At 37.6% G+C, this 18918-nt stretch overlaps 1 protein-coding gene across 8 annotated transcripts in view; it reads left to right on the top strand.

Annotated features, from left to right (window-relative positions):
• Positions 1-18918, top strand: part of Cast (calpastatin) — a 102678-nt gene that overhangs the window by 42832 nt on the left and 40928 nt on the right. For 3 of the 8 annotated variants that reach the window (XM_042690667.1, XM_042690668.1, XM_042690672.1), the window contains 8 exons: positions 3725-3784; positions 5902-5964; positions 9033-9094; positions 9703-9757; positions 11392-11448; positions 12516-12629; positions 15252-15341; positions 18307-18372. In XM_042690667.1, the coding sequence (XP_042546601.1) occupies positions 3725-3784; positions 5902-5964; positions 9033-9094; positions 9703-9757; positions 11392-11448; positions 12516-12629; positions 15252-15341; positions 18307-18372 (567 nt within the window). Of the gene's footprint in view, positions 1-3724; positions 3785-5901; positions 5965-9032; positions 9095-9700; positions 9758-11391; positions 11449-12515; positions 12630-15251; positions 15342-18306; positions 18373-18918 lie in introns of all 8 variants that reach the window. The other 5 variants (XM_042690671.1, XM_042690673.1, XM_042690666.1 and 2 more) reach the window with 4 other exon arrangements.

Here is an 18918-nt window from a genome sequence, read left to right as displayed (position 1 = left end):
CCACTTGAGCCACAGCACCACTTCTGGCTTTTTTCCGTTTATGTGATGCTGAGGAATCAAAACCAGGGCCTCATGCATGCAAGGCAAGCACTGTACCACTGAGCCAACTTCCCAGCCTCATCTTTCCCTTTTATCTTTGATTCTTCATTGTGGTGAGCTTCTAAGATTCTTAAAATAGAAAGTAGTCATAAATAGGTTTTATTTAATAAAGGTAGAAAATAAATTATCATTAGTTAGTAAAATAAATGTTTGTTTGTTTGCTTTCCCTAGATTGCAACTGATCTCTTAACAGTGTTGTTTATCTTAATATACCTTGGAACTATAGCAACATTATTTCAGATGGGCCTACAACTTACTTGGAACTAAAGTATTTCTTGTGTCACATGAAAGGCCTCTTCACATTGATAGACCACTTAGGTTGTAATTAAACATGTTTGTTGTCAGTTTATGTAATTGGACCCAACTCCTTCAAGGCCAGGGCTGTATCTTCTACATTGTTTATCCTCAAGCTCTGTCTCAGTGCTCCCTACATGAAAATTGTTGAATGGGTAGATGGAGAATGATTTCTATTAAGGTACCCTTTTCTCTGGATATTGCAAAATTTGCACAGGTAGAGAAAGAACTATAGTTTTACTTTAGTCTGACTGAAGATCAGTGCTAATCCTACAAGAGGTATTTTGTTTGATACAAGCACTGGTAGTTGTTTATGAAAACTTGAAGCCACGTGATGTTCTTAGGACTGACCAGATAAGCCATAAGCACCATACAGAGGAGCAATGGTTTGGAAAGCAGACAGCCTAGGTTCTCACACTGATACACAGCTCACGGGGTCCTCATGCATGGCATGCTCCTTTCAGCCTCCTCCTAGTTGATGTCTCCTTGTCCATTAGTCACTACACAACCTGTCACAAACTTAGCACCTCCTGGCACAACTGTTCCCTGAACTATATCTTCTTTGGTAGTCTGAGTTCTGAATGGACTCCATGATTTCCTTTTGAAGCAAGTAATTGTCAGATTGATTGTTTAACTAATATAAGATAATGTAAGGCTAGACCTTTCACAAGGGCAGAGATATGGCTATTGGTTTCACCACACTACCAGGCACAAACTGTGTTCTGGGTTAACACTTGAGGAGTCAGTGACCTGTGGTGAACCCTAGACATGAGAATTGGTTTCCCTTATCGGTTTAAAACCTGAGTGTCAATGTGTAATAAGGTTATTGCTAAAGTTCTTCCTCTTCAAAATATCTTTCCACCATCTTTTATTTATAATAGCTATTATGCATTACAAAAGATTTAAAATAAAGGTGCATTCAGTCCTACATCGGGAGCTAACAAATATTAAAATTACTTGTCTTCACCTATTGAATAAAAATCAAACAAGCTTCATTCGTCCAGAATTGAATGGGTTAATAGTGAAATGAGGTCATTTCCTTTGTTTCCAGTTACCAACTTCAAAATACTTCATGCTTTTTAGTTAGAAGATGGAACTTCTGTGGAGGAATCTGTTCTAGGACAGGTGGGACCATGAGCTTTGGCTAAATTCCTACTTTAGCCTACTTCGTGCCTATTTGTAATTTGTCTACATGGAGATGTGAACTCTTTTCGGTGGGACTTTGAAAATCTTCTAAGATTTGGGGCTCATTTCCAGATATTCCTTGTTGTTTTTAGTGTGGATACAGTCTCTCACCCTCTCTTGGCTTCTTAGTTCATGAGCACTCTACCACTTAATCTACAGCTCCACTTCTGATTTTTTTGCTAATTAATTGCAAGTCAGAGTTTAAAGGATTTGTCTATGTAGGCTGGGTTTGAACCTCAGTCCTCAAATCTCTTAGTAGCTATGGTATAGACTTGAGCCTTTAGCCCCTAACCTAGATACCACTGAATAAAGTAATAAGTCAGGTTAAATCATCCAAGCTATAAGGATAAAAAAGCAAATAAACAAAAAAACGAATAAAATTGGATGCTAAAAAATAAATGAATATCCCACAAAAGAATTTTATCTTAAAAAGGACTTTCATGGAGAATATTTGATTCCTAGAGTAGTTTTACATGGTTGAAAGAAATCATTGAAAATTGAGGTGTAGCAAAGTGGAACTTTTTGAGTTACTATGGAGCTTTGTCCCACTAATTCTAACTGCAGCAAAACAGAATTAGAAGCATTTAAATTTCCATAAATTTTATTCTCAGAGGAAAAAGTGGATATTTATGTATTTTTCCACTAATTTAATCAAAGGGAAAATCTACCTGCGTACATCTTTCAGTTCTTTGTCCCAAAGAACCAGGTGTGTGTGTGTGTGTGTGTGTGTGTGTGTGTGTGTGTGTGTGTGTGTGTGTGTGTGTGTGTGTGTGTGTGTGTGTGTGTACACATGCACATGTTTTAGGGGAGGGCATGCCTGAATTTTACCTAGAGTATAAATAAGCATATATGAAAAGTCAGTATGCCTAAGTATTGGGCTTTTATCTGTAATTGCTGGTAATTGGGCTGAGGTCTGATGGGAACATACTTTTGGTCTTGGGCTGCAGGTGAGTTCACACTATTAAGTGTGAAATGGAGATGGGAAAATGGAAGGGAAGAGCAGGGACAGACTCATGCTGCCTTCTGACTCATCCCATGAAATGGCTCAGGGCCAGACATTAGAGACAGAGCAAAGTCTGAATTACAGGCTCCCTGGGTATTGCTGGCAAGGCGGCAGCTGTTTACTGGCAGCTGGTTACTCAAAGGCAATGCATGCCAGATGGAACTCCTAGGCTCTCAAGCCTATCGGACTCAAATAGTAAGGGGTTTTAAATGAGCCTCAGTTGGCATGTGCCAAGATGATAATCATCTATTTAATATGAACCAGTGTAATACAAGCTAAGTACGAGAATAGCACTCAATATCAGGCATGTTTCCACAGGCTCAAGTGTCACCCATTGCTTGGGAGGTCAGCTTTCAAGAATCTACCACCACAATACATCCCTAAGATAGTTGTTTCTTGAGTACTTAAAGTTGCCATTCCTTATCTAGTACTTCCCAGAAAGAGTCTAGATGAGACGGATAATGTAGCAAAAGTCCCTCTGCAAGCTATCCTCCACTTTCTGTTAACATAAAACTGATTCTCATCCACCCATGTATTTCCAAAATTATGTCCTTGATCCTTCTAGTTTTGTAACTAATATTTTAGTATTAATGTGTAGTAATTTCATGTATGGTTACAATGTGTCAGATATTTTGCATGCATTATTATAAGTACTTTAAAACCTGCAAAATAGATGTTATTGGCTCATTTTATCTATCTGGAAAAGTAAGGTGCAAAGTTACAGAGCTAGTAATAAACAGAGCAGGGATTTGTACAAACTTCTATCAAGTTCAAAGCCCATGCTTTTTTTTCTAAAAAATAATATTAGCAGTTGTTTAATCATGCACCATATAATTCTTATGATAAACATTGAAGGCGTTGTTACCTACTGAAGAAAAAAATAAGTATGGGAAACTGAAAATCAGATAATTTAAGTAACTTGTCAATGTCATTTGGTAAAATCGAACCCAAATTGGAGCCCATTTGATCTGTGGTAGATGTTTACTTTCTGAACAATGCCATTTACTGGAGCCTTGTGGGTGGAGTGCTGTAAACTACATACAACTGAAGTGAAAACCTAAGGGCAGTATGGATAAAAGTCACTAAAGATAATGTAGGCCTCAGGTGAAATCAAGTCTGACTTTCTACTTCTTTTCTTTTCAGGTATCAGCCTCCTCAGGTGCAACTGCCAAGACTTCCAGTATGAATACCACAGAAAGCCAGGTACCAAGATCCTCACAGGATCAAGCTGGGTGGTGACCACTTTGCTAGTTACAGTGTGATTTTATTAGTGAGCAAAGAAAAAGGTAGAATAATTGTTGACTGTCAAGTCTTATGTTTTAGGAAGCTTACATTGTGGATGGATATAAGAATTTTCTTTCTAGTTTATGGGGGAGGCATCTTTGAAAATTCAACTCTCTTTCTAATATTTACCTTGAACATCTTCAAATGTCTACATAGCTTGAGAATATCTAGAGGAAAGTAGTCACTTGGATTTTCGCTTTTCTTTCTTTCTCTTTCATTTGGTCCCTCTCTTTTCTTTTGTACTTTTATTTCTGTTTTTGCTTTTGTTTCTGTCTTAAGTGTTTGAAATGTAGATGCTCACGCCAAATGCATCACTCTGGGCCTAAATCAGGATTTAAAATGTAACTTCTTGTTCAAATGATCCTAATAATTTTGATGAGCATTGTTTGAATATTTTTGTTATGTTTCAGTAGTTGTACAGGAGTTGCCATTTAACAAAGCCGTTTCTGAATACAGTGCGTCTTGATCAGTGTCACCCCTTTCAACGTTCTCACCTCCCTTCCAACTCACCACTTCCCTCACTTTTCTTAACTTTTAGGATATGTCTTGATTTTCTGCCATGTAACAAAATAGTTTATGTATACAGTGCATCTGGTCCTATGTCATCCCTTCAACATCATCCCCCTCTTCCACCCACCCCTCCCCTGTTTTTCTTAATTCTATGGAATATATAATGAATTCTTGCCTAAATTCTTCTCCCTTCCCTCCTTCATTCTTCCACCTCTCTCCCCTTGGCTCCATTCCCCCCTCTTGCAAGTACCTATTTCCCATTTATTTGGTTGGGTTTGACAATAATTCCTAAAGAGTTATACTATTTGAGCTCTCCATACAGTCTGTTATACTTCAGTTTTTTTCATTTACAACCACTTGTATACCACCCAGTGTGTTTATTTATAGATTTATGTAAGTACATTCTAGCTATCACAAATGAGGGAAAACATGCAACCTATATTTCTCTGGGTCTGGGTTACTTCACTTAATATACTTTTTTCTAAGTCTTTCTATTTCCATTGTATGAATGGTACAATATCATCCTTTCAGATGAATGAATAGAATTCCATGATGTAAATATATATACATATATATATATATATATATATATATACCACATTCTTGATGTGCATTTCAAGATAAATATAAAAAGGTGGATGATTATACTAACTGACCACGGAAAAAAAGGAAACAGTGTTTCAGATGCTTTGTAAAATTTCAGTCAGGTAGGATTAAATCATGGGGATTAAATCAGAAGGCATTTTCACAGTGCTCTCATTGTTATTAACCAGTATTCTTTAACAGTATCTTTAAGAGATTCCATCATACCAATAAATTACCTTGTTTAAAATCTCTAACACTGCTCACTTTCTGTCTTCTGCACTACTGTGCTGTCACAGTCATTTCATGTCCTGTAGGATGCAGCACTGTAGCTTTTCTATCAGGGATCCTGTGGCCTCATCTAAAAGTAGATATCGCAAATATCTGGAAACACATTGTTGTGTTTTCTTAATCTAACACTTATGTGTCAATGATTTTATTTTTAATTAATATTTGTATTTGTATTTTTAAATTAATATTTAATAATCTAGTGCTCTATTGTCCTTTAGTATTTTACATTATATTAATTTTTTCATTCAAAATGGACATCATATGACATATGCATGATCTATTAACTGTCACTACTTGTTTAAAAGATTAAGTGAAAAATGTTATTTTTGGTGGTGCTGGGGATCAAACTCAAGGCATCATGTGTACTAGATAAGCACACACCCCCTGAGCCACATCCCCAGTCTCCATGGTTGCCAAATCCTATTTTAATCTTGAAATAGTCTTTAATGACTGAAGGAGAAACATATGAAAGGAAATAATTCTCATCAAACTTGAAATCTATAAAAACTTAAGAGAAGAAATGGAAAGGAGAGCTAGAAATAGAGTACTTCCTTTTTTCCCTTTAGTTCACTTTTTACCTTGTTGCCTGATTGGAATTCCCCTGTGTCTCCTCATAAGTGCCAGCGCTATTTTAAGTGTGCCCTGTTTTGTAGTGCAAGTGTCAGCCAACTTCAGGTGTCATGAAACATCAAATCACAAGAATTCCTAGCAGTCCGGTGAGTGTGGGGAAAGAGAAGAAAGAGGGGGAGACAAAACCAAGAAGCCATGTGATGAATTGTCCCCAGTGCCTGACTTGGGGCCACTTTGGGCCTCATTTTTCCCCCCATGAGGTGTTTTTCAGTCACAGTATTTTCTTTAATCACCTTGTCTTCAGCTTCATGTGCTTCTGATGTTTAAGTCAAAATAGTGACACTACCTTTCTCTTGGAGTTGTGTGTGAGACTGAATCTGATAAGTTTCTAACTCTAAATATTTTGAGCTTTTAAGGAAAAAAATGCTAATTCAAGGAAATATCTCTATGAAATCCTTGTCACTAACCATGCTTTCAAATAATCCGGCCTCTCTCTGAAAGGGATGAGATGTCCCCATCTATGTTCTGTGTCTCTTGCCTCTGAAACATTGGAATTGGTATTCACACTGATGAGTGTAAGATAGAAAATCAAACGATTTCTAACCAGAATGAAGCTTGACCTCTGTAGTCTGGCAGCGTAGCTTGGATTCTTTATTCTTTTCCAGGTATGGCATTAGCCCCTCTTTGCTTTGGTTTTCTTATTTGTACATTATGAAGGTATATCACTATAAGCCAGTTTAGAAGACTACATAAAGAAACAAGCTTATACTGAACAGTGCCTGCCCCATAGCAATGCCCAGAGTGTGTTACCTATTAGTTAATACAAGAGACACAATGAAGCACTGTGACTATGGTAGTCAAATACAAGAGATACAATGAAGCACTGTGACTAAGTACAAAAACCCAGCTCAGTCACAGGCAATCAGGACCTTAACTTCTTGACCCTTTAGTTCTCATCAGTAAAATGGGTATATGGATAGTATCTGTCTTATGGGGTTATTATAAGTACTAAGTGAGTTTGACACCTAAAGCTTAGGATGCCCTGATATCAGCGACATGATTGATAATCACTATTACTTACGAACATTTTATGTTCAGCACCACCACCACTAAAAATAAGTTTAGCAATTGGTGATTTAAATACACATTGCTTTATAAATTACTTGTGTCTGTGATTGTATATTCTTAATTGTGGTGTAGAATTCTGTGCAGAAAAATTGATTACAAAATTATAAAGTTATAGGTTCACATCAATATAATACCAACTGGCTTCTTTTCTTTTCTTTTTTTGGTCCGGTCATGGGGCCTGAACTCTGGGCCTGGGCGCTGTCCCTCAGCTCTCCAGCTCAAGGCTAGCACTCTACCACTTGAGCCACAGCACCACTTCCGGCTTTTTTCTTTTTGCTTATGTGGTGCTGAGGAATCGAACCCAGGGCCTCAGGCATGCAAGGCAAGCGCTCTACCACTGAGCTACCTTCCCAGCCCCTGGCTTATTTTCTTTGTTAAACTTTTAGCAAATTTTATTTGAATAAACTAAAAGATTCATAAACAGATAGCACAAACAGAAATTCATTAGCAGTGGTGCATTGTGATAGGATTATAGTTTAAAAATTCTTGATTTTGGGCTGGGAAGGTGGCTCAGTGGTAGAGTGCTTGCCTTGCATGCATGAGGCCCTGGGTTCGATTCCTCAGCACCACATAAGCAAAAAGAAAAAAAGCCGGAAGTGGCGCTGTGGCTCAAGTGGTAGAGAGCTAGCCTTGAGCTGAAGAGCTGAGGGACAGTGCCCAGGCCCAGAGTTCAGGCCCCACGACCGGACCCCAAAAAAAAAAAAAAAAATTCTTGATTTTGCCTGTATTGAGGTTCAAATTCAGGGCCTCACACTTGCTTAGATAACTGTTCTCTGCCTTGAGCCACAGCCATCAACCCTTAAAATTTCCTTATAAATATTCCTTTGATCATGAACTTGGATTTGTTCCTAAAATAGCACACATGTTAGTATAATAAGTGGTCATTATGTAAAGAAATACATAGCTTCATGACTAAAGTATAAGATAAATTAATGAAATATTTCATTTTAATCACTTCAGATAATATTAAGAGATAGAAGAGTGTGTCAGTTTATTTCTGATTTTCATATCCTACCTACATTAATAGTGGATACATGTCAATGGGATTTTTTTTTTTTTTTTGTCGGTCACAGGGCTTGAACTCTGGGCTTGGGCGTTGTCCCTCAGCTCTTCAGCTCAAGGTCAACATTCTACCACTTGAGCCACAGCACCACTTCCGGTTTTCTATGGTTTATTGGAGATAAGAGTCTCACAGTCTTTCCTGCCCAGGCTAGTTTTTAACTGTGATCCTCAGATCTCAGCCTCCTGAGTAGCTAGGATGATAGGTGTGAGCCACCGCACCCAGCTTCAATGGGATTTTATACTTTTTTTTGCACAGGTGGCCTGTAGTTCCAAACTCAGTAATTACCCTAGCAGTAATTAGAACCAGTTCTTTAAGGAAAGGATTCTTAGGAATGTAGATTTAAATCTACATTTAGGGCTATGACAGGTACAATAAGTGTTTGCAAAAATGTTGAAGGTTATGTTGGAAGAATTTCAGAAAACTTGTGATGATACCTTCAACTATTTGTTAGATTGAATCCATATAGTGGGAATATAGGTAGAAAAAAAATCTTGCTTAGACTGCCTTTACACAGAGAAAGAAAGGTAATGAAAATAATTAGAAAATAAGTCTATAAATGGAAGTCTCTTTTCATAGGTTAGTTGTACGAGGGAAGATTCATTGTGACATTTCCACACACATACACATATATCCCAATCAGTCTCATCCTTCTAACTGCCCTTTACCTCCCTCCTTAAACCAGTTTCAGCAATTTCATTGTTCTGTCTTCATACATACAGACAACTTCCACCAGATTCATTCTCATCCTCCACCCCTTATTAGCCCAAGCCTTCCCAAAGGTGCCCTTCAACAGATCCTGTTTTCATTTCTTAATACAAATCTTCACTGAAAAAAAAAGTAAACCCTCACTGAAACATTTGCCAATGACCCTATAAGTTATGTACCTGTGTCTTCTTGGAATTACATACAATGCATTGAGAAGATGCATTAGATAAGTAGAATGGATCTTGATATAAACATGTTAGCCCTTTGCATAAATGTACTTATTTGACCATTGTGTTTGGGGCTGTGCTCTTATATTAGGCAAGCAGCAAACAGATGGAAGGACTACATCCTCCTAACAAGAAAAGACACAAAAAACAGGTGATGTGGTTCATTGCACGAGGGCATCTTGTTACTTACTAATGGTTACTGCAGCCACTCAGCACATGCTAATAATTGCAAGACACAATCTTCTGTACTGCCCGGACGCCATCACAGACTTTCTCTAAACTGAGCTACCTACTCATCAATCACATTCTGCCACTAAAGACTTCACTGCTTTCTGTGTCCTCCATTCTGTTACCACCCCATTGTTTCACACTTTAGGGAAAACTTGTACTGAGTATATCTCTGATGAAAGATCAGGTTAGTGACATTGAAATCTATATTCTTGGCCTTGAAGGATGAAGACTTTTATATTGCTTATGTATTTGCTGTGATGTTAATATTAATGAATCCTTGCATCGTTTTGACAGACATTGTAAGAAATTAAACATAAACTGCCATATAAATAGTGAAAGAAGAATATTAGTGTGTTTAAGTGTTAATCTAAAAATAAGACCAAGAAAAGTATAATAAACATAAATCATTTTATATAAAATTTTGAGCTTACTTAGTTAAAGAAAATCTATTATAATCTGGGTGATCTATGTCCATTTAAAATTTATCTCTCCTTTCACCCTTCCTCCCTCCCTTCCTTCTGTATTTAGACTGCAAAAACACAACCTGAGAAGTCACAATCACCTGAGAAGTCACAATCAACTAAGGTAAATGATTTAAAGCTACATATGAATTGTTCAGATTCATTTTCATGATAATGAAAAACCAATTTTCCTACCTGATACTAGAGTTAAGGGATGTATCAACTACTTTTGATATGTGTGTGTGTGTGTGTGTGTGTGTGTGTGTATAAAACTTTTAAAGCCAGGCAGTGGTGGCTCATGTTTATAATTGTAGCTACTTGGGAGTCTGAGATCTGAGGATCACAACACAAATCTGTGGGCAGACAAATACAAGACATTCCTATCTCCAATTAACCAGCAAAATAGCTAAATGTAGATGCATGGCTCAGGTGGTGGAGTGCGAGTGGTGATTGAGAAAAGCCAAATGAGCGCGTGAGACCCTGAGTACAAGCCCTAGTACTGGCACTAAAAAGAAATTATTTTTTAAAAATGTATACCCTACACAAATGGTTATAAAGGGTATTAATAAACTAATTATAACATTAAATCCATGCATATGTAAAAGATTATATAATGTTTTATAGGAAAACAAAACCTCTTTCAGAAGCCATTTACTCAAATCTAGACTTTTAAGTGAAATTAAAAAAAATGTAACAGGAGTAAAAGAGGAAAGACAAAGACAGTGAATATTCAATTATAATTTCAGTGAGACATCAACAACAATGTGTCTGTTGAACCTGGCACCTAGACACTTCAAGGATTCGTTGACATGTTGATCTTGACACACTTGTCTGGATTGATGGAGATGGTTATCAGTCACTTGGGGACCTTCTCTTGGCAGCAGCTTGCCTTGCGATCCTGACTTGTGGCTGTCCAGACTGAAAGCCTTTCTGCCTCTATCTGGGAACAGAACTCAGGGTGTCTGTATTGCAACAAATCTGTCACTTTAATAAAGACCAGTACTTTATTTTTTCAAGTACTTAGGTGAATATTTAAATAAACACACAAGATTTCTCCTTGGAAGGTAGTGGTAACTTAGGCAAAGTACTGTAAGTAGCTATGAGGTTGAGCTTATAGAAAGGTAAGACTTACCTCATTTTATGGAAAGCACGTTGGTGGCCCCTAGTGATAGTAGTTGTAGATTTCAGAGTGAGAAATATAGTACCTAGGTGAGAGTTGTCTTCTATTACACATCTAAGTGCTTTTAGTTATCTACCACATTTCAAAAGAATTGAGTCTCTGATGATAGGATCTTCTCTACTTATCTCTACTTATAAGAAACAAACAAAAAGAAAAGCTTTGAAAATTAGTTAAAGAAAGAACACTATTCTTCAGCTCTTATGAAAAGAGACTAAAAATTTATGCATTCCAGGAAGTGTTTTTTTTAACAAATCTTGTAGTTACTGTGTCTGTAGACAGACTTGTACTTGCTAATTTACCTTCAAGTTGTGAAAAGCAGATAGTAACTTAGAGAAAGGTGTATTTGAAGCAATTTTCTAGATGAATTTCTCAGTTTTTCACTGTTCTTCTGATAATTTCCACTACTAGAACTATAGTAGGGTGACTCTTGACCAAACAACACATGTTTACTCTGATCCCAGTCTCAGTAAGCTTTCCCTGAGATAGAGTAATTTAATTGGAATTTTAATCACTAGTTTGGCAATGTGAAAACAGTGGATCCCAGTGTAACTGAGATTTAAACTCTTTGAAATTAACAGCCCTCTGTGGTCCATGAGAAAAAATCCCAAGAAGGAAAGCCAAAGGAACACACAGAGGTAAGTGATTATCACCAGGACTTGCCATTACAAAGTTATGTCTTTTGGTAACATGTAAGTAAAGTCATCATTTGAGACTAATTCTAAAAGTGGATGGCTGAATAGATTTTTTTTAGCTAAAATGATGCCATCCTGTGGTAGTAATGGTATTTACAACTTATTCCAGTGATTATTGCTGATTTGGGAGTCAGGGGGAAATTTACTATTTCATATTTTTTCGTAGAGTGAATTTTTGTTGTTGTTGTTGGTCGTGGAGCTTAAACTCTGATCCTAGGAGCTGCCCCTCAGCTCTTCAGCTCAAGGCTAGCCATCTACCACTTGAGGCACAGTGCTACTGCTGGTTTTCTGGTGGTTTATTGGAGCTAAAACTCTTATAGACTTTCCTGCCCAGGCTGGCTTTGAACCACAATCCTCAGATCTCAGCCTCCTGAGTAGCTAGGATTGCAAGTATGAGCTACTGTAACCAGATCCTAGAGTGAAATTTTATCATATTTTATCACACTAATTCCAATTAACATAACTCAAAGTTGTAAGTACTACAATTGTTATGAATAGTGTGTATTTTATAAAGGAAAGTTATTATCAGGTTAAAAAAATATCAGAGGGCAGGGGATGTGGCTCAAGTGGTACAAGTAGTAGAGTTTATCTAGCAAGTTCAAGGCTATAAGTACTACCCTAAAGCAAAAACAAACAGCTGGATGCTGGTGACTCAAGCCTATAATCCTTATCTACTCGGGAGGCTGAGTTCTGAGAATTGCAGTTCAAAGTCAGTGCAGGCTGGAGTATCTGTGAGACTCTTATGTCCAATTAATCACCTGAAAACCCAAAGTGGAGCTATGTCTCTTAAGTGGTAAAGCACTAGCCTTTAGCAAAAAAAAAAAAAAAAAAAAAAAACCTTCAAGGGCAGTGCCCTGAGTTCAAGCCCCATAACCTACAAAACAAACAAAACCATCCCACTGTGTTAACAGTGTGTGTGTGTGTGTGTGTGTGTGTGTGTGTGCGCGCGCGCGCGCACGCGCACACACACACATGCACACACGCATACACACATATCTATGTGTTTTCAGCCAAAAAGCCTCCCTAAGCATGTACCAGATGCAGGAAGCAAGCAAGCACATAAAGAAAAAGCAGTTTCCAAAGCAAATGAGAAGCTTACATCAGAGAAATCAACAGAACCAAAGGTAAATAAACCTGATTGACATATATAAAAATGCTGACATTAATTAGCTTATATTATTCCTCAAACTGAACTGCAGAGTTGCACCTGTAGGATTATGCTGTATATGATTTTCTTTGGAAGACTTTGTTGCTATTATTTCTTTGATTTGCAAATAGTGTCATAGGAGCTTGAGCTTATGTAGGGTTTGGAAGGCAGAAGAGTTCAGGGAAATATACAGTACAGCCTCCTCCCACCATACAGAAATGACCAGCCATGACTGTAACTGTAAGGCACAGGTTCTGATGTTTCCTTTGAACTGAGCTTATGTAAACTTGAGTTAGGGGATTATAGGCAGCCTGTCCATCTTCCTTTTTTTTGACCTCCCTCTTTTATTATTTTACCATGGAGTTGCCATATAACGATGCAGTTTATGAATACAAAATATATCCATCAATGTAACCTCTTTCAACATTCTTACCCACCTCTCCATCCATCCCTTCCTTATCCTCCTCTTCCCTACCCACCCCTTTCCTCGCTCTTTTGAATTTTGTAGTATGTACATTGAATTCTTTATTGTATTCTCCCCTTCTTCTCCTCTTCATTTATCTACCTTCATTTATCTACCCCTTTCCCTTGGACTCCACCACAACCCTTTTGAGTACCTGCTTTCTGATGTTTTAGTTTGCTAAATGTTGACTTTTCCCTTATAAGGAATTACATTATTTGAGTTGCCCCTTGAATCTACCTGTTTTTAGTTAATACATTTGTATATACTTGAATACCACCCAATGTATTTGCTTATGAGTTTATAAGCTAAATCTTGCTTCTACAGGGCCTGGCTTACTTGACTTAACACAATTTTTTCTAAGTCTTTCCATCTCTTAAATGGTACAATATCATTGATCCATTCATCCATTGAGGGACATCTAGGCTAATTTCATATATTGGCTATATTGAATAGTGCTTCAGTAAAAAATAGTTGTGCTGCTGGCTTTACTGTATCTTGATTTGTAATCTTTTGGGTAAATGCCCAGGAATGTAATTGCTGGATCATACGTTAATTCTATGTTTATTTTTTTAAACAAACTCCACACTGCTTTGCAGAGTGGTTGAACAAGTTTACATTCCCACTGACTATGTATTAAGAGTTCTTGTTTGGCTACATCCTCACCAGCATCTGTTATCATTTGTTTTCTTCACAATGACCATTCTTGAGGTAGAATCTCAATGTGGTTTTGATTTGCATTTTCTTTATGACCAGAGAAATTGAGCTTTTCTTTATGTGCCTATTGGGCATTTTTACTTCTTTTGAGAAGACTTTCTTCAGCTCATTAGCCCATTTATTAATTTGGTTGTTGGTTATTTAAGGCTTTAATGTTTGAAGTCCTCTATGTATTTTGGATATTTGGCCATTCTGATGTGTGTTTGGCAAAAATCTTCTCCCTTCTGTGAACTATCTATTTAGCTTGGCTATGTCCTTTGCTGTGCAGAAACTTTTTAGCTTGATGCACACCCATTTATCGAGTCTTTCATTAATTTGCTATGCTTCCTTACTCAGAAAATTCCTTCCTGTGCCCAGGAGACTTAATGTTTCCCCTCACTCCTTCCTGTAGCAGTTTCTTGGTTTCTGGTCTTACATTGACGTCTTTCATCCATTTTCGAATTGAAGCTAGTGTAAGGTGATGGATAAGGATCTAGTTTCAGTTTTCTACATGGGAACGTCTAGTTTTGCCACAACCATTTGTTGAAGAGGACTTCTTCCAGTCTATGTTTTGGGCTCTCTTAATATTCTATATTATAGTAAATGGTTTTAGGTCTGTATGTTTATTCCTGGGTCTTCTATTCTGTGCCATTGGTGATCATCTTTCCTTCTTTTGTGAAATGGAGTCTAATTGTATCCCAGAGGAAGCTGGTCTTGAACACTTGGGCTCAAGTAACCCACTGCTTTAGCCTCCCAATCATCTTGGACTACTAGCATGCCCAGCTTTATCTACTTCTTTAAATGGAAGCCTTGAAACATTTTTAGAAACAGATTACAAAATAGATTAACTTGCAAAGCCAGTAAATCAAAAATTGACCCTATAGTTTTATAGTTAAAAACCATCACCGCATACGAGAATAAACAACCATGAAAAGAACTTCTTGCAGCATTTGGAAGATGATAACCAGGCCCGCTTCAGAGGTCACAAGTTTATATCTGAACAAACAGTTAAATGCAGTCACATGCATATATGTTTGGCTTGCAGTACTCTTCAAAATTAGTTAAAATTAGTTGCCAGCAAGTAAAATTGAGATTTTTGTATCAAATCACAATTTCTAATTTCTTTGATCAGAATACTCGCCAAAATGAACTCACAGGGTAACAGTTGATTTGAGCCATAATATTTGGTCTGTGTGTTCTGGTTTACTGCAGAGCACTGAAACACACAGACCAGGAATGATGATATTTGCTTATTTGAATGACATATAGAACTCTACAGGCTTTGAGTCCAGTTTCATGTGATGCTCCCTCTGTACCTGGAGCAATAAACATTCCTCATCCATGATATGTATGTATGTCACTGGTAGGTTACCAGTGACATTTGAAACCCATGATCTTAGTAATGGCCAAAAATACTTAGTCTTGTCCATCTTGTATCTCCAGTCACAGGTGAAATCACAAGACCATGTTTCTGCTGGGGGAGAAACTATTGTTGCTGGTGTATCTGCAGCACCAGTCAAAGCAGATGATAAGGTAAGTACCCAGAGCAGGTAGAATATGAATCTCTGTGCCTACCAGGTTTGTATTTTAGAGACACATGCTTAGTAACTTATGGTACAGGCTAAATGCTGTATCAGTGTGACATTTTATAATGAAGATAATGCATTTGAATGACATAAAGTGAAGAAGACACTAAAGTGTTTTGAAAAGACACATAATAAATACGTATTGAGTGCCTGACAATATATAAAGGCCTTGTATCAGTGCCAAGGAAATTAGTATTGATTCACACATCATAGGTGTGAAGTAAAGCCTATAAAAGGTCCATAAGCGTCTGAATAAGCATTGTTCTTAGCTTTGCATATCCCCAGCAAGTATGTGGATGCTAGTAAATCACAGATATTCACAGCATCAGTAGCTGCTGATGTAGGAAGTTTCCAGGGGATAACTGCCAAGCCCTCTCAGGAGTGAGTGCAGCTTTCTTGGAGCTTTTGAAGAATTCCTGATGTGAGATGAGAAGCGATCTACTTTTTCTGTCCAGATCTAACCATCCATTTGTAAGACATATGGGCCATTTGAAGCTACAGTATAAACACAGTATAAACAGTCCACAGTATAAACAGCAATGAGAAGACGGAAATGAAAAGAAAAACAAAGCAGTCTTCATGTTTTATGTTCTTGCTTCTCAAAATAGAAAAGGTATAGGCTAGAAAGTTAGGGCCTATCACCCTAAAAACACTCCTTTCCCAGATATTAGGTGACAAGGCATGCTGTGTTTTTCCTAACTCATTTAGATCTCTTATAGAGTAAAGAAAAAATTTTGCCCAAAAACTCCAAATAAAATAAAATAATTAAATAAAACAAAATCCCTCAAATAGTATTTCTTGCAAGAGGTCACTTGCTTACTTCCTTGAGCCCCCACTTTGACCCCACAGTTACTCCCTTCTGTTTTGGTCCCATGCCAGAAATGGTTTGAAAACCAATAAGTTTAAGGCAAAGGACTAAATATGTTAGAATATACTTTGAAATGTAATCAGAATTTGAAGTTTCATGTTAGATGTAAATTAGCCAGTTTTATCAGTGAAAACAACATGATAAAATTAGGAGAGACTTGTGTTCTCACTTGCAGCAAGTCATTTTGTTTTATTTTGTCCCTGATTCTTTTTCCATTAAATATGAATTACCAGCTTCAGCTTCTTATTTTAGTATGTTGCAAGTTTTAAGCACTGTGGTTCACTCTACAGGACATGTTAGCTGTAGGCTGGCTCATCTAGAGTTGGGAGAAGATAAATGATCGGGATTATATAGTTCAAGGCAGATTAAGAGGCCCCTGTGGGGAGGGAGGTTTTTAAGAAAGGTTTTTTGATTTTCTGATTTTGAGAAAGTGGTTCCCCTGGAGGTTAGGCACTTTGGTTGGGAAGGACAGGCGGGATTGCAGGCTGCACTCTGGACAGAGTGTGTTCCAGTGTGGAAGAACACGGGGAGGGGAAGGGTGGGGCTGGGGCTGTAAGACCAGAAAGACAGGTTAAAGTTGCTAAGGAGAATGTTAAAGTGAGTTCATAGGTAGAGAAAGGAACATAGCAGGTTGGGTTGGGCTCTTTCAGTAGACCTAGTAAGTTCTAGATAGCCTAAAGTAGAACTGTAACAGAGTAAGAAAGTGCCAAGTTATGCAAGAGCACTGTAAGATGGAAAAACTTAAGGTTTTAGGAAAGGACTAACTAAAAATGGGCAAAGATAATGTAAAATCTAAGACAATTGGGAGCCTTAGGATCTCAATGAACTAGATTTTTTAACCCTAAAATAAGGCAAAAGAGGTGCACCTCACACAAAATTTAAAGAGACACTCACTAGCAGGTTCATACAAATGTGAGGTCAGCACTTGAGAGTGAGTGCCTGTAATCTATCACAGGCTCATACCCTGGTATAGTAGATAATATCATGACCACAGCAACCATTTATCAATTATATAGCAATTATCAATTAATTATATAGCAAGTACTTATGTAGTGCTTACCAAGTACCAGACATTGGTTTTTCTATTTTGATGCACATTAATTTATGTAAATTCTCACAATTGCTAAGTAGAGACCCTCATTATCCCTACTTCGCAAACTTTGAAACCAACAGACCAGAGAAGGGTGGCAGGCATCCATGTTAATCACTGCTGAACAAACCCAGGCATTGTGTGCTCTGCTGACAAAATAAGGATACATTCAGATGAGACCCAATCCCCTATTGTTTTAAGCCCATCAATTTCATCTATTTAGTTCCTGCCAAGTCCTAGAAACGTTTGGCCTCTAGCCCTAGAGAGTAAGTTTGGACAGGACTGTCAGCACTTGGCAGGGTGATGCAGAACTTGTGAAAAGATGCCAGAGGTGACAGAGAACAAAGGACACAAATACCCGGTACAATCAGAATGGTGTGAGACTAAGGCAACTGTGAAAGCTGGGAATCAAGAGAAGGATGCTCTCAATAACTAATCCGGAGACTGTGTCCAGATAAAGTAAGGGGGTTGTAAATTGGAAAATTACTGGCATCCGACAGCAATGGTGATGGGGAGAGAAACTTATTTCAGGGGAATAAAGAGTGAGTGGCAAGATAACAAAATAAGAGATGTGATGGATTTGATGTGTCAGGTCAAAGATCTAGACCACAACAGTAAGAATGGTAGCCCACAGAAAGAATTCCTATGTGTTGCAAAGACTACCAGTGAAACATGGAGAATCAAGAGGCAATCTTAGTTACTTTAGTTTGTTCCTGAGGATAAATAATCTCTGAGAATTGTTTTCCCTATTACTTAGTGGGCTTAATATTATTTAAGCAGCTTTGACAAAGGGATCTAAGAGATACATCAAAATATCTAGTGTACAATACATGTGAAGTACCTGATCAATGCTACTAACATCACAGTGAATTCATCTTAAAATGTCATAGAATTGAGCTTTATAAAGGGAGGTGAAAGGAATTTGTCTCATGTCCTTTTAAACTCTCTCACCAGAAAAAAGAAAAGAAATCATTAACTCCTGAAGTGCCAGTCAACTCCAAACCGGATAAACCAGGAAAGGTATGACGATCTCAGTAAGCATCTAGGAAAGATAGTGGTCCTTTGCTCTATATTTATCTCAGCCTGATTTTTGTTTTTGGGGAAATAGTATGAGATGGATAACTTTAAAGAGTTATTCTAATTATTGTTTTAAGAGGATGTGACTGGTTAAAAGTGTTATATTAACAGTTTTGTTTATAAAATTTTATACTAGAGCCCTCTGCTTTGAAACTCTGGTTTCATCTTACAGAGTTTACATTCTAATTTTTTTTTTGTCAGCCATGGGGCTTGAACTCAGGCCTGGGCACTGTCCCTGAGCTCTTTTTGAACTCAGGCCTGGGCACTGTCCCTGAGCTCTTTTGCTCAAGGCTAGCACTCTACAACTTTGAACCATAGCCCCACTTCCAGTTTTCTGGTCATTAATTGGAGATAAGAGTCTTAAAACTTTCCTGCCCAGGCTGGCTTTGAACCATGATCCTCAGATCTCAGTCTCCTGAGTAGCTAGGATTACAAGTGTGAGGTACCAGCACCTCGCTACATTCTAATTTTTCTACTGAAAATATACCT

Source organism: Dipodomys spectabilis, unplaced genomic scaffold (genome assembly GCF_019054845.1).
Source record: "Dipodomys spectabilis isolate Male_0828 unplaced genomic scaffold, ASM1905484v1 ptg000140l, whole genome shotgun sequence".
Classification (NCBI taxonomy): Eukaryota; Metazoa; Chordata; class Mammalia; order Rodentia; family Heteromyidae; genus Dipodomys; species Dipodomys spectabilis.
Note: the sequence above shows the minus strand (reverse complement) of the source record. Positions and strands in the feature narration are given on the sequence as shown.